At 40.1% G+C, this 14,789-nt stretch overlaps 1 protein-coding gene across 2 annotated transcripts in view; it reads right to left on the reverse strand.

Moving 5' to 3' along the window:
- Positions 1-14,099, reverse strand: part of ASTN1 (astrotactin 1) — a 294,586-nt gene extending 280,487 nt beyond the window's left edge. For both annotated transcript variants that reach the window (XM_063106058.1, XM_063106057.1), the window contains exon 1: positions 13,817-14,099. In XM_063106058.1, the coding sequence (XP_062962128.1) occupies positions 13,817-14,099 (283 nt within the window). The remainder of the gene's footprint in view (positions 1-13,816) is intronic.
- Positions 14,100-14,789: the final 690 nt, after the last annotated feature.

Consider the following 14,789-nt stretch of genomic DNA (forward strand, 5'->3'; position numbering starts at 1 on the left):
CAAATCTCAGCATTCGGTATGAGAGTAAAAGTAAAACATCTAGATTTTGGAGGTCGGTCCACATCTGAATATTTGACTGGTGGATACTGTATGATGACAAGAAGCAATGAGAAAAAGAATTATTTTTTCTGATATAAAGGTAGTTCAGAAAAATGAGGAGATGCCAGAGCATTCTAATAACATGGAGAAAATAAGAGTCGATGAAATGGTGAATTTCCAAGGACCAAATATCAGGCAGCATGAAAAGGTGAGCGAGAGGACGGGAAAAAGAATCTGGGGTATAAGCAGGGCCAGTTTCAGGGCTGGAGAAATTTTAGGGATGAGGAGGGTATAACCACAGTCATGGGGGAGTAAAACGGAGTTTTGAAAGTGGATTGCAGGAGTCAAGAAATTACAAAGTAGGAGGTTGAACGCATTGTCTACTTCAGGCTTTGGCAAACTGTGGCCTGTGCACCACTTGGCTGTTTTTGTAAATAAAATTTTAATGGAATATAGCTGCATCCATTTATTTCCACATTGTCTATGGCTGCCTTTCCACTAAAGATGTATTGAGTAGTTATAACAGAGGCCATAAGGCCTAAAAGGCCTAAAATATTTACTGTCTTGCCTTATAAGAAAGGGGTTGTTGACCCGGGTCTACATGATTAATGAAACGTTATGTAGAGGCAGGAGATGGGCTAGAGAGAAGAACAGAGGGGAAGTGTCAAGCACATTAGTGAGCGGCCTGGACGCTGGAAAACAGAGGCCATTAGGAGGGACAGACGAGGACAAAGCTGAAGATGTGTAATTCCAAAAAGGAGGTGTTTTCTGGAAGGACAGTAGAATTGTATGGATCTAGCAGGACGATTCTTAAGGTTTTTTGGAGTACTGATGACAGGTACTATTTCTCCAAATAATATATTCTCTTTTTCTTTCTAGAATTTAAGTGGAGAGCATGGCTACCCAGCTAAGACTGCATTTCCCAATGTCAGTTGCTGGGATTTGGGGCATGTACCAACATTCTCACCAACGGGAGGGATCTGCGCAAGCTTAGCTTCACTTCCTTAAACAAAGAAAATTGTTACCCTGGATATCTGCCCTTCCCCTTCCTGTGAGCCCAAACATACATACTGGTGATCCTGCCTTGCCACACAGAAGAGGATAATGGCCTGGAGGATGGCAGAGCAACAAGATGGAAGGATTCTGGGTTTTGGAACAACTTCATGGACTGAAGTCTCCAGCCAAACTGAACCACTCACCTGGGAACTTGAGCTGTTACAGCAGTACAAGAGAGAATAAGCTTTTCTTCTTTAAGTCACTTTTTAAGGCTTCTTTACTCCAGAAAGGGAATCTCTAACCTACTTTCAATTCCCCTTTAAAATTATGATTTAAGCTGTGGACCCTTTTTGCAGGAAATTGCACTTACACATAAATTTTATACTTAATGGACTCTGAAGCCTGTACATGGTCCTGAGGCTGAGAACACGTGCTACAGAAGCAGCAGCAGAGAGAAAAATGGAACAGACACCTTTCCCTGGTGCCTGGGAAACATTCTGAGCAAGTGTGCAGAGGCAACTTTTTAATAAAATGGCCATTCTTCTCCATTGCACTCTTTCAGGCAATGTCCCTTATCAGTGCTACACTGAAAAGAGACATCCAGCATTAGGAAGGACAGGACAGGGGGCATCGAAAAGAGAATAAAGTCAAGGCACAAGATGAGACTACGATGGGAAAAGATGAAAAAGAGAGAATTTTAATTCTCAGAATTCATTTTTGGGGGAAAAGTAGATATACAGGGAGAACAGGACAATCCAAAGCCATCAGTCAGGACCACAGAAGGTGCACAGATTTGCACTGCACAGCTCCAGGAGATGCTATACGTACACGAATTTCACTGGGAAAGGTGCCTCACTGAGCTAGGTAGTGCGGCAGATCCACAGTCAGTAGTCCTTTACTATTAAGAACTACAAAGCCACCTAAAAATTGGCAATGGTGAAAGAATTTCACTGGGCACTGCTGTGGTTCACATGCTTAGCTTCATGTCTCCTCAACCAAAGGCAGTCAATTTTTTACATGGGTGCCAAAGGTGACCTTAAATATTTCTTCTTTTTTGTTTTTGGCAGTTGGCCAGTACAAGGATCTAACCCCTTGACCTTGGTATTCACAACACTGAGCTCTAAGTAACTGAGCTAACTGGCCGGCCCTACCTTAAATATTTCTATACTGCACATTGTTTTATCCATTTTGTTCTTTCTACTTTCTACTTCCTACTCCTTAGGCTAGAGCTAATAATGTCCCCTCAAAATCCAAACCCCCCATGCTTACCAGACTAAATCCCACTATCTCTTGAATCTCAACTTAGACCATTTTCTCTGGAAAAGAATTCCCTACTGCTCTGACTTAAGTGTTCATTATTTACTAACAAAGTAAGCAGTTCTTAATTCGGTCATTACAATCACCACACGACATGGTACAGTGGTTAATATTATAGGCTCTTTAGGTAATGTCAACATGATTTATATTGTTCTAGAGCAAACAAAGATGGAAACTAGAAGACTATTTTTATGAAGTATATATAAAATTGATAATAAATCCTGACAAAGATTAAACATACACACAAAGAAAATCTAAGACTAACCTTACTTAGGAACAGTGATGCAAAAAAATCCAACAACATATTAAAGGAATAATTCTTTATGACCAAATGAGGGTTATTCCAGGAATGTAGAGGTGATTCAATGTTATGAAATCTATTTATATAATTCACTCTTTTAATAAATCTAAGGAAAAAAATTGTATGATTATCTCTAGATACTGAAAATATATTTAATATTTTTAAACCATTCATTATAAGGAAGAAAAAACCCACTCAGGTCTTCCTTAATGTGATAATTTTTATTCCTCTTAAACCAAAAGCCAGCATCATGCTTAATGGCAAGACAGCAGTGCTGTTATAACTAAAGTCAGGAGAAAAAAAGTTAAAGACAAAATTTTGAGGGAGAATATAAAATTATTACTATTTCCATATAATATATCTGTATAACTAAAATATCCAAGAAAACCAACTGAAACACAGCTATACATAGAGAATTCAGTAAGGTAAGGAGAGCTGAAAATTAACAGACAAACATCCATAGTTTTCATATACACAATATGTAATCCTTTGGAAAATAAAGAAATAAAAAAGAAAACACCCTTTTTACAAAAGCACAAAAAGATAAAATACCTAGGAGTAAAGCTAACAGGAAATGTGAAAGAACTATATTAGGAAAAAAAAAAAAAAAAAGAAAACCTTCAAAACTCTACTAAAGGGCAGATGAGAAGACCTGAACAAATGCAGGCATACCAAGATTGTAAACAGAAAAACTCAACATCATAAGGATTTAGTTTTCCCTTAGTTAATTAAAATTTTAATAAAATTTCCAATAAATATGCCACTAATTTTTATTATTCTTGCTGTTCCTATTGTTTTTAGAACCAGACAAGCCAATTTAAAAGTTTATATGAGAAAAAAAAGAATGTCTAGGAGAACTCTAAGAATAGCAGCAAAGGGTAACTAGCTGCATTAGATATTAAAACATACCACAGAGCTTCAAAAATTAGAACAATATGGTATAGGCACATGAATATATAGATATAGTAATAGAACAGAATACAAGTTTAGAGGTAGACCTAAATGTGTTATGAAATTGTGTACATGCTCATCTCAAATCAGAAGGAAAATCATGGACTATTTAATAAATGGCACTGAGACATCTAAGCAACTGCGTGGATAACTAAAGTTTGTACTTCATGTTGTACATCTGGATAAGATTGTATATCATACTATGCACCAGAATAAATTCAAAATATATCAAGCATTTAAATGCAAAGAATAAAACAATTAGAGTGTCAGAAAAACAACTGATGAATCCTTTTATAATCTTAAAGTGAGGAAGACCTTCAGTATAGAAGCCAAAAAGAAATAGTTAATATCTTTAATTACATAAAATTTAAAGGCTTCTAGGAATCCAACCATCCCACCAAACAACCAAGAAAACAACAAGCAAACAAAAACATAGGCAAAGTCGAGAGACATACAACAATCTGGGAAAAAAACATATCTGTAGTTCATCCTACAGTCAGAGGGATAATCTCCCTAGTGTCTAAAGAACTAAAAATACAGAATGGGATAAGGATGAGATATCACTTTATACTTACTGAATTAACATATCTTATAACATTATATAAGGTCAAGTGTTGATAGGTGTATGGGGACACAGGAGCCCTCAAACAGTGCTGATGAGAGTGCAGACTGGTACAGCCATTCTGAGCACAGTTTGGAAGTATTCAGACAAATTAAGTACACATAATCTTTATGAAACTACAATTCTGTTTCTACTTTATATCCCAGAGAAATTTTCACAAAAGTCCTTGAAGAAATATGCACAAAATGATAATTGCAGCATCATTTACAGTGATGGAGAGCATGAGACAGACAACCTGGGTATCTGTCTTTGAGAAAATTGGTAAAATGTGGTAGATGCCCATCATGGAGTGCCCTGCAGCAGTCAGAATCAGTAGGCTACACCTGTGTCATCCATTAAACCTTTGTGCAATGATGGAAATGTTCTATATATGCACTGTTCAATATGGTAGCCACTGGCCACATGAGGTTACCTAAAAGCAATCTAATTAAAATTTTAAGATAAAAATTTAGTTCCTCAGTTGCACTAGCTACTTTTCAGGGGCTCAAGAGCTACATGTGGCTAGGACCTATCATATTGGATAAGGTGAATATAGAAGATTACCATTATTGCAGAAAGCCTGATTGGACAGTACTGGGCTATATTCACACATAATAATATGAGTGGATCTTGAAACTCTAGTGCTGAACGAAAAGAGTAAGAATCCAAATGACTTGATATTATATCCCCATTTACTTAAATTAAAAATACATGAACATAAAACAACTACTCACATTTTGCAAGAACACATACCAAAAAAAAAAAAGATAAATTTTAGGAAAATCGGAATGTTTGCCTATGAGGAAGGGTGAGTGGGAACTAGAAGTAGGGATAAGAGGAAATAAACACAAAAAAATAAACCACTGGCATTAGGGGGGCTTTCATACACCTGTGATAAAATGTGCCGTGAATTGATAAACATGGTTAACTCAAATCTATGCATTGAGATTACAGAAAACATACAAAAGAAAGCACACAAAAACCTGTATGTTAATGTTTATAGCACTTTTATTCATAATTTCCCAAAACTAAATGCAACCAAGATATCCTTTAACAAGTAAATAGATAAGCAAACTGTGGTACCTCCACACAATGAAATATTATTCAGCAAGAAAAAAAAAAAAAAGCTTTCAAGCCATAAAAAGAAAGATATATATGAATCTTAAATGTATAAGGCTAAGGGAAAAAGGCAAGTCTGAAAAAGGCTACATACTATACGATTCCAAGTATATGATATTCTGGAAAAGGCAAAACTATAGTAACAGTAAAAGATCAGTGGTTGCCAAGGTTGGGAGTAAAGAAGGGATGACTGAATAGATAAAAGGCAGGGGATTTTGCAGGGTAATCAAACTATTCTGTACGTACTGTAATTGTGAATATATTACTCTACACATTTGCCAAAACTCATATAACTTTAGAGTGCAAAGAGCGAACCTTAACGTGTGCAAATTAAAAGAAAAAAAAATCATTTAGGAGGTTTGGTGACCCCAGGATAGAATGAAGAATGTGACAAAAACACTAACCATATCATAAATGTATGAACAACCTCACTAAAGGGAGTCAGGTAGGGAAGTGCTGACCTAAGTAACTTAGGACATGAGTGGTCTGTAAGAGTAATGGGAGGTAACAGATATGACAATTACCCTAATTTGATTATTACACATGGTACGCATGTATTGAAACATCACAGTTGATCCCATAAAAATGAACAATTATGACATGGCAATTAAAAATAAGTAAATAAATACAAAAAACAACTATATAGAAGAACTGTTCTCTACTTGATAAAGTTATTCTCTACAGGGGTATGGATAGACAATTTTAATACCACTATAAATACACAGTGACACTGAAAAGTTAAACAAATGAATGGCAGGTGGTAGGAGCCAGTTTCCTCAGTGTTGGAGTGAGATAAGCAAGGGGAAGAGGCTAGAATGATCCATGGACTAAATACGGGATTCAATAATGATAGTTAATGTTAATTAGGTAATGATAATTACACAATAGATTACAGCTGGAGACATGAGTATGAACTCATGCTTAGCTTAATATAGATCTAGAAGGTTACGTATAGAAATATTTACAGATATATGTATATATACCAGTTAGTATAGACACATATATTTCCTTACTCTGTCAGCTGACAGCGCTTAGCAGCAACACCACCCTAGTGTAAATCAGCACACCTAGTGTACAGACCATGGTTTCTAATACCGCCCTCCAGTAAAAAGTATCAGGTCTCCTTGAAGAAATAGCTGATTTTAGGATGAGGGTAGGCAACATAAAAGATGAGAGCATTTTGTAGTGACAGAAAGTAAGAAAGTGCTCAAAAACACAAAAACAAAACAAAACACCACATTGACGGGGTTATGTCAAAGAGACACAGGAGCCCCCTGAAAGAGCTCCTGTTAGCCAAAGTGGGAACAAACAATTGGAACAATAAATCAATGAAGTAGTATTGATTTAAAACTCAAAGTATCAAATAAATATTAATGAGTCCATATCATATAAATGAATGATTAAACAAATAAATACATGAAAGAGGAGAGACAATTCTCTCATGCAGAATAATTCAAAATAATTTATGTAGATACTCAGCCTTCAAAAAGGTGAACTATCCCCATTCCTTTCGTAGGTCTGTGCACAGTGACTTCCCCAAGAGCACAGTCTGGAAAGGGGTGGGGGGAGGCAAAGAGTAACATTACAGTAGAGAAATCTGGCAAATACTACCTCAGCCAAGCGACAAGCGATCGAGGTCAACAGCCACAGTGATAAGTCATGTTGATAGAATGTTCCCTTGATATGATGTGATGAAAATGACAAGCCATCTCTAAAGCTTCTTCCCCCAAACCCTAGCTCTGGTCTAATCATGAGAAAAACATCAGACAAATCCCAGCGGAGGGATATTCTATAGAAAACCTGACCTGTACTCTTCAAACTGCCAAGGTCATCAAAAACAAGTCTAAGAAACTGTCACAGCCAAGAGAAACCTAAGGAGACATGATGACTAAACATATACTGGGATTCTGGATGAGATCTGGAACAGAAAAAGGGTATTAGGTCAAAACTAAGGAAATCTGAATAAGTATGAACTTTTGATAATAATCATGTATCGATATTGGTTCTTCAGTTTTAACAAATGTATCACAGTAATATAACATGTTAATAACAGGAGAAACTGTGTGGGGTATATGGGAACTCTCTGTACTATCTTCCCAACTTTTCCATAAACCTACAACTTCTAAAAATCGAGTTTATTTTTTAATAAAAGGCAAACAAAAATCAAGTACTGCCAGAATTTTCGAAGCCCCCTTTCTTTCCCTCTCCCTTCACATTATCTCCCTTTCCACAAAAAGTAGCACCTATCCTTTATTTTGTTTTTTGCCTCCTTGTTTTTCATAAAAATGTTATCACATCTGCATGTAAACAATACGTTATCTTTAATGCATGTAAATGAAATTGTACTGTATGTATTTTTCAGCTAGCTGCTTATTTTCACTTAACATTACATTCATGAGATTTACCCATATTGGTATAAGTAGCTAGATATTTATTTTCACAGCTAGATAATATTTCACTGGATGAATATACCATCTTGCACACTTCTAGCCTCCTGTTAATAGTTGTTTCCAGGTTTTGCTATTACTAACAATGCTGCTACAAATATTCTCATGTACCCATGTAAGAATTCCTGTGTAATAAATAGTTAGGAGTGGAATTGCTGGGTCATTAGGCGTATACATTTTCCACTTTACTATAGAATACAAAATTGTCTTACAAAAGTGTTCCTGTCAGTTTAGATTACCACCAGCAACAATTTAATTTTTCTGAATTTTATTCCATGGAAACGTAGAGATCCATAGAGATACTTTTTTTTCCTCAAAGTTTTAAAGTAAGTGTGATTAAAAAACAAAATATCAACTATTTCATATTTGTAATAAAAATAAAATGGTGATAGATGCCAAATTGTAGTACATTACAAATTGCCATAAGACTTAACTTGTCCTGGGAGATTAACTTGCTCAGAATAGACCTTTTCTGCCATCTGTGTGCACATATTTGAACTTCGCGTAAAAGTGAAGAAATAAAGACTTGGCATGTCCCTGCTGAAGAGATGCCAAGTTCTGTCCTCATAAACTGGCCTTAATCTGAGAAACTACTAGCCTTTTGGTTTTAATCATATTTTTTTAAAAAAGAAAAAAGGAAAAAGTATACATATGTGTGTGTGTGTGTTAGTGCATGTGTGTGTATGCTCTATATAACAAGACTTCAATGTTGCCTTCAAAGATGAATAAAGAAATTAAGCTTGTATTTGATTTTTCTTTCAAAAACTCCCATCACTTGAATTCAAGCCATATCAGTATATCTAGAAGAGCATTCGAAGTGTTGTAAAAATTCATCGCTCTTGCATTCAAAATTGCTTTGATGTAAAAATCTACATTTCTGTAGAGAAACTGTAAATAGTAACCCTCTCAGTACTATAAATTAGTGTGTTCTGCTAGTATGAGTTATGTAATTGCTGAAGACCCTGCCCTAAGATTGCTACCATTCATCCTACCATGTCTTGGATGGGGCTGCCACTCTAAACAAATGTTTACTATTAACCTAGGCAGCTCACTGTAGTGGAGAGGAAAACGAAGGAAAAAGAATCAAATTTCAAAGTTTCTCCTCAAATAGAAAGATGGAGATATGTGTGAAAGGAGGTTAGGGATATTTGGGTATTTTAATTGCATCCTATTAGGCCAAAGCTCACCTGTAAGCAGAGAATTATGTCCCATGTTACATTTGAAGTCAATTGAAAAGCTCAGTAACTGCTACTCAAGCAGCTGTTCTGAGCTCTGACAGTAGATTCTAAGCAGAAAATCACCTAATCCAGAGATCAGTGGCCTTGGACAAGGAGCTAAGACCACAGCACCTTCCGGATGGCTCCTTCTGGATGACTTCTCTCAGTTTGCATTTCTCTAGGGCCCTTCTCAGAAGAGCACTGAACATATTATCATCGTCCCCATGCATTTTACCTACCCTGTTCATCATAACTATGGGTGCCATAACACATCACTGCAGGAACATGGAAATATGGTTACCCAAACCTGAGAACTATGAATGAAATAAGAATTCCCAAATTCTTAGGGAAGTATACCTACTTAGGTAAGAATTTCTTAATGAAGTTCACCTTGTGCACTAAGGATTATGTAAGAAATCACTCAATGGGCAAGGATATTCAAGAGGTATTTGCATAGAAACCTTAAAGGGCTTCTCTATAGATGAGTGTGCTTTCCCTATTTTTACCATTGTCAGGGTTTCTTGTATCTAACCATAAAAAAGAACATATTTTGAAAAATTTTAAGGCATCTAAAATAGTAGCTAAGAGAAAGCCTTAAACATCATCTTGACCTGAGTTCGAGTGACGGATCCATCAATTGTTAGCTAGGTGACCCTGAGTAAGTTATTTAACCTCCTTGATCCTCACTTTTCTCCACTGTTGTAAAGAGTGGAAAGCCAGAAGTTGACAGCAGATCTGTCTTTTAAGCCTGTTCTTTTAACCACCACACTGGACTGCTCCAGACACTTTAAACAGCACCTTGCTCGTGGGAACTTGCTACATCTCTGCAGGCTGATTGATTTATCTTCAGGAATACCTTCTTCAATCAAAAGCCATGACAGCTAGAGCAAAACTCCAAGGCACAAGAGAAACATCTTTCTTCAATAAGTTTTACACATGCAAAAGCTCAATAGTTGAGTCTGAAGCTGAAAGGCACCCTCTTCAAATAGTAATAAGACTGATTAATAAATGTATTCTGTTCACAGCACAGAAAATCTGGAACCACACTTCAAGTTAACTCCTTGTCTCAAAATCAAATATGTCTCCAAAGCAGGATTGTCTACCTTTTTGAGAGCTGAGATATGAAATTTTAGTTCAGATATGGAAACTTAGTTGACTAATTTGGCAAACCTTTTAAATTTTCCTGGGAGGATACTAAGGCTTATGCACCTGAATATTTGTAATTAGAAATTACAGTTATTTTGTGATACTGTTGAGATTTTTACAACACATCTGAAAGCAGGGGTTCAGATTACCTGGCTTGGAGTTGCCAGATAAGTGCCACGAAGAGGGTCCATCACAGTACAATTAGTATTTGCAGGAAGCATGGCAATCTACAGATGACATGCTGGACTAAGAACATTCAAATTCAAAACATCTTAAAACTGTGTGTAGCCAAACGAAACATAACTGAAAGTTACAGCAGGCCCTTTCCCCACAATTCTGAAACCCTACCTCAGACAATAGAAGACATGACTCCTCCACGCCCTCTGCCCAGGATTATTCTACAAACAAAACGGATGAGGCTGATGGCTGGGATATCCTCTAGGAGCCAGGCTTCACTGCTTTCCATGTCATCAGCCCTTTCAACCTGGCTTTTTAGTGGATAGCTAGGCGCAGCTCCATTAGTCTCATATCACAAGTCCCCACTCTGGTCAGGCTGGTCGCCACACTCGCCACACTATGCCATGTGCATCCCTTTCCCACATTCACTCTGACAATCATTCTTTGCTCATCTTTTCTCCATGACCTCAAATGTCTTCACCTTTCCTAGATCGAGCCAAATCTAATCTATGTTTAATTTTGCTCCTTCGTTTTTTTTTTTAATCCATGCAAATACCACAGAAGTGCTCTGGACTAAGACTGCTTTTGGAGGGTAGGGAAGGCTTCTTGAGAGGTGACATGTATGCATGGTTTAGGTGGAAGAATGTATGGCTGTCAAGTGGAGAAAGGACAAACAGCCTTCTAGGCAGAGGGAATAGCATGTACAGAGTCATACAAGAATCTGAAGGCCATGGCAGGCATGGAGGAAGAAGAGGCTGGAGAACTGGCTGCAGTCAGAATGAGAAGACCTTTTTTTTTGCCTCACTGAAGTGATGGGACTTCATCCTGGAAGCAAAAGGAAGCCAAATACTTGTTTTTGTTGTTGTTGTTGTTTGTTTTTATTTTGTTTCTACCCAAAAGAGTGACAGGATCTGGTTTGGGTCAAAGCCCCGGTCAAGCCCAAATCTTCAGTGGGGTCTGCTCTTATCATGCAAGCATCCCCTTCCTCAGTGTCCCCATACCCCTTAACACCCATACCACACAAATGGGTATTATTACCTACAGCTCTTACAGGTATCTTTATGTTTCCAGTGACTAGAGAGTACCTGAGGGCAGGAGCCTTTTATTTTTAACTTCTGTGTCCTAATAGAGCCTAAGAGTACTGAGCAAGTAAATGCTGAACAAACTCCCAGGACTGACTGATTCAGAGTCCTCTAGGGGATAGATTCAGCACACTAGGTTCCAGAGATAAGAGAAGGGAAAGCCCCAAACCAAGGTCACTACAGCCCTCACTGTTGTCCATGATGACAGGATCCAGGACCACAAAAGTTAACTTCAAAAGCAACTACCCTTGAGTCTATCCTGCTGAACTTGACTCCTCTCCCTTTCTGCCCATATCTGCTCCACCACCCAAGCTGTGATTCATATACCCCTTGGGAATACTGAGCCAGAAGGAATAAAGTTGCCAGCACATCTCTGGTTTAAAGCATACCCTGTTGACTGGGAGATCAGGGGCAATCAATGCATTTAAAAGTGCATCTGGCCCTGAAGTAAGAGAGTGTCTCTGTGCCTGTGTTTAAATGCCAAGTTGCAGCAGGTTACCATAGCAACCCCAACAGGGCACTTCCATGGACAGCTTTGCACAGAGGTGCAGAAAACCCATTTTTTAACATCTGGGCTTTTGCTATATGCACATTTAATCCTAGTAAGCACGATCACAGCATTAGGCCCTTGCTTTGGGATTCTGCAAAACAGGTAGTGGGATTTTGAATACCTGCTAATCCAGCCTTCCCTTTTCCATGCACCACGCATGTTCCTCTTCATACACAGTAAACACTGCGTGCAGAGTCCAAAATAGCCTCTTTAGAAATACATAATTCCCTGTATTCATTCCTGTACACTGTGATGAACAGATTGTACTTGCACATCAGCATGACTTCAACACAAAATTTACATCCACTGAATAACCTAGCAATTCTACATTTTAATGAGTAGCATATCCACAATGTTCCCATTTCCATCCAGCCCCCAGATTTTATTATGTTATTGGTATTTTTAATGCAAAAATAAATAATCCTATCAAGAGTGTGGGCTGGGTTTGATGGGTTTGACTGAGCTGCACTCCAGAAACCGTAAACCAACTTTTCAAAGCACCAGGCAATTTTTGAAATTGCTTTTTCATAGGGGTTGCGGAGTGGGGATTTACACACCCACTTCCTAATGTTTTCACTGTGAAGATATCTCTTGCAAAGCAGAAGCAAGAGGGAGATGTTAGATTCCACATGTGGCTCTAACCGACGTATGGCCATCAGGAAGCCATGTTCCTGCAAAGTGTACTCTAGCTGGTAGGGCATTAAGTAGATGGAACAGCCTAATGGACATTTCCATTTTTTTTTTTTTTCTTGGATCTAGAGACTGACTTGTGGTTATCTTTGAATTCTCTCCTGGGCAAAATAAGAATACTGTACAGCATCACTAAAGAAATGAATCGCATGGTGGGTGTGCACAGCAGGGTGAAAGATACATGTGCACGTGGAGAAGTGAGGGAGATGTGGTTAACTAAGTCACATGAACCCTATGGTGCTTTGCAAAATGCTGGAGCAGGATCACAATATCTTTGCAGCTCGGTGATGAAAAACGGGTGGATTTGAAGACATATATCTTTCCACACCTGAAGTATTAGGGCCTAAGAAAACTACAATGGAGCTACAAAAAGAGAGAAATGTAAACAAAAGAAGGAAGATCCTCTTGCCCAAGAGGTCGTTCTGTGTGTAGGAATGCCTATGCCTATCTAAGGTAGTTCTAGGAACAAAGAGACCAATATTACCAGACTACAATTGGATGGTTTCTTTATCCAAGGAACTTTGATGTGACATGAAAATTATGCAGGTGGCTGACTTAGGGGTTACATTTAGACATGGAGGTAGAACTTCCCAAGATGAACACCAGGGCTCTAAGGAACTTGAGTGTTTGGAAGGGAGGGGATTAGTAACCTGGTGATAGATAAAGGGCTTTGATGACTGAGGACTAGAGATCCAGCCAGTGCAATCTGGCCTGCACATGCCTGGCAAGGTGATGACAGGGCACCTGTTTTAAAGCCCCTGGGAAATGCTGTGGGTGTCCAGGGAGCGTAAAGCGAAGAGCTGAGCATATGGCCAGGAGTGGGAGAGGACTTAGGGTAGCTGAGCTGGTAGCAGAGAAAAAGTGCTGTGTGGATGTACTCCTGAATCAAAGCTGGGAGGTCAAGGCTGGGAAAGGTTTCAGACTCATGCAACCTGTTCCTTTGGGGCAGGGCAGCTGAGGGGAAGCTGAGCTTCCAGGTCGGGTTTGGGGAGAAGTCAGGTGCACTGAGACGCCAGCCTGCGAGTGGGTGTGGAGGACGGTCCTGGAGTGGGGCGGCTCCTGGGAGGTAGGAGTGGGGGAGGGGAGGTCGTCAGCGAGTGGGTGTGTGGAGCCAGCCGGAGTGGGGGGTGGTGGGGGCGCCTGTTCAGCGCCTCCGGCTGCCTCGACCTCCCCCGGGACTCACCCAGCACGAAGTAGGGCAGCTCGGTGTTCTCCAGGTCGTCCACCACGACCATTTCTCCCGGGAAGTCGTTGCGCACCGAGAAGAGGAGCTTGGGCTCCGAGGCCGAGGGGCTGTGCATGACGCTCAGGTCGTTCTCGCGCAGGAAGGGCAGCGCCGACACCGTGATGCTTTTGAGCTTGCACTCCAGCTCCTTGGATGCATCCACGTCGCCGGGGGCCGTGGCCAGCACCGCCGCCGGCCCCCAGCAGCAGGCGAGTAGGGCGCAGAGCCCGGCTAAAGCCATCTTGAGCCCCGGCCGCCTTCCTCCCAGCGCCGCGATGGTGGGGGAGGAAGCGGGCGGGGAGGGAGCGAGACAGCGAGCGGGCGCGGGAGGCGGGGGAGGCTGGGGAGGGATGGAGGGACGGGGAGCCGGGAGAGCCCTGGTCCCCGGAAAGGGACGCCGCTGCCAGAGTGCTGGGCTGAAGCTCCGAGGTCTGGAGAGCCCGGATTCTTTGTTTCCCGGAGCTGCTGTATCTGGGGAAGGGAAAAGGGGAGGAGGGGGGAGAGGAGAAAAGGGAAGGAAGGACGTGGATAGGCAAGAGGAAGGGGGCCGGGGATTCTAGGGAATCAGGTCAGCCCCCAGCTGGCTACCGGTGCTCCCGCCTCTCTCCTCCTTTGCATCTCCTGGCGTGAGCAACGCTCTTGGCTATGAACTACCTGCACTGCATTTTTTTAAAAAATTGTTCTTTGTAATGCAAAATCTTCCCTCTCGCATCATTATCCAGATGGCTTGGGAAAGGCACCCACAGGCACACACCTTAAAGGGCACTTCCTCAGAGCAGGTGCGGAGGAGGAAATCTCTCTAGATGCAAATTCCTCCAGTGATTTTGTGGATGAAGCTGTCCCATTCTTGTCTTTTTTCTACCCACTAGTTGAATTTGTATATTGGATGAGCGAGTGCTGGGATAAATGCACATGTGTGTATTTTCACTCA

Source organism: Cynocephalus volans, chromosome 8 (genome assembly GCF_027409185.1).
Source record: "Cynocephalus volans isolate mCynVol1 chromosome 8, mCynVol1.pri, whole genome shotgun sequence".
NCBI lineage: Eukaryota > Metazoa > Chordata > Mammalia > Dermoptera > Cynocephalidae > Cynocephalus > Cynocephalus volans.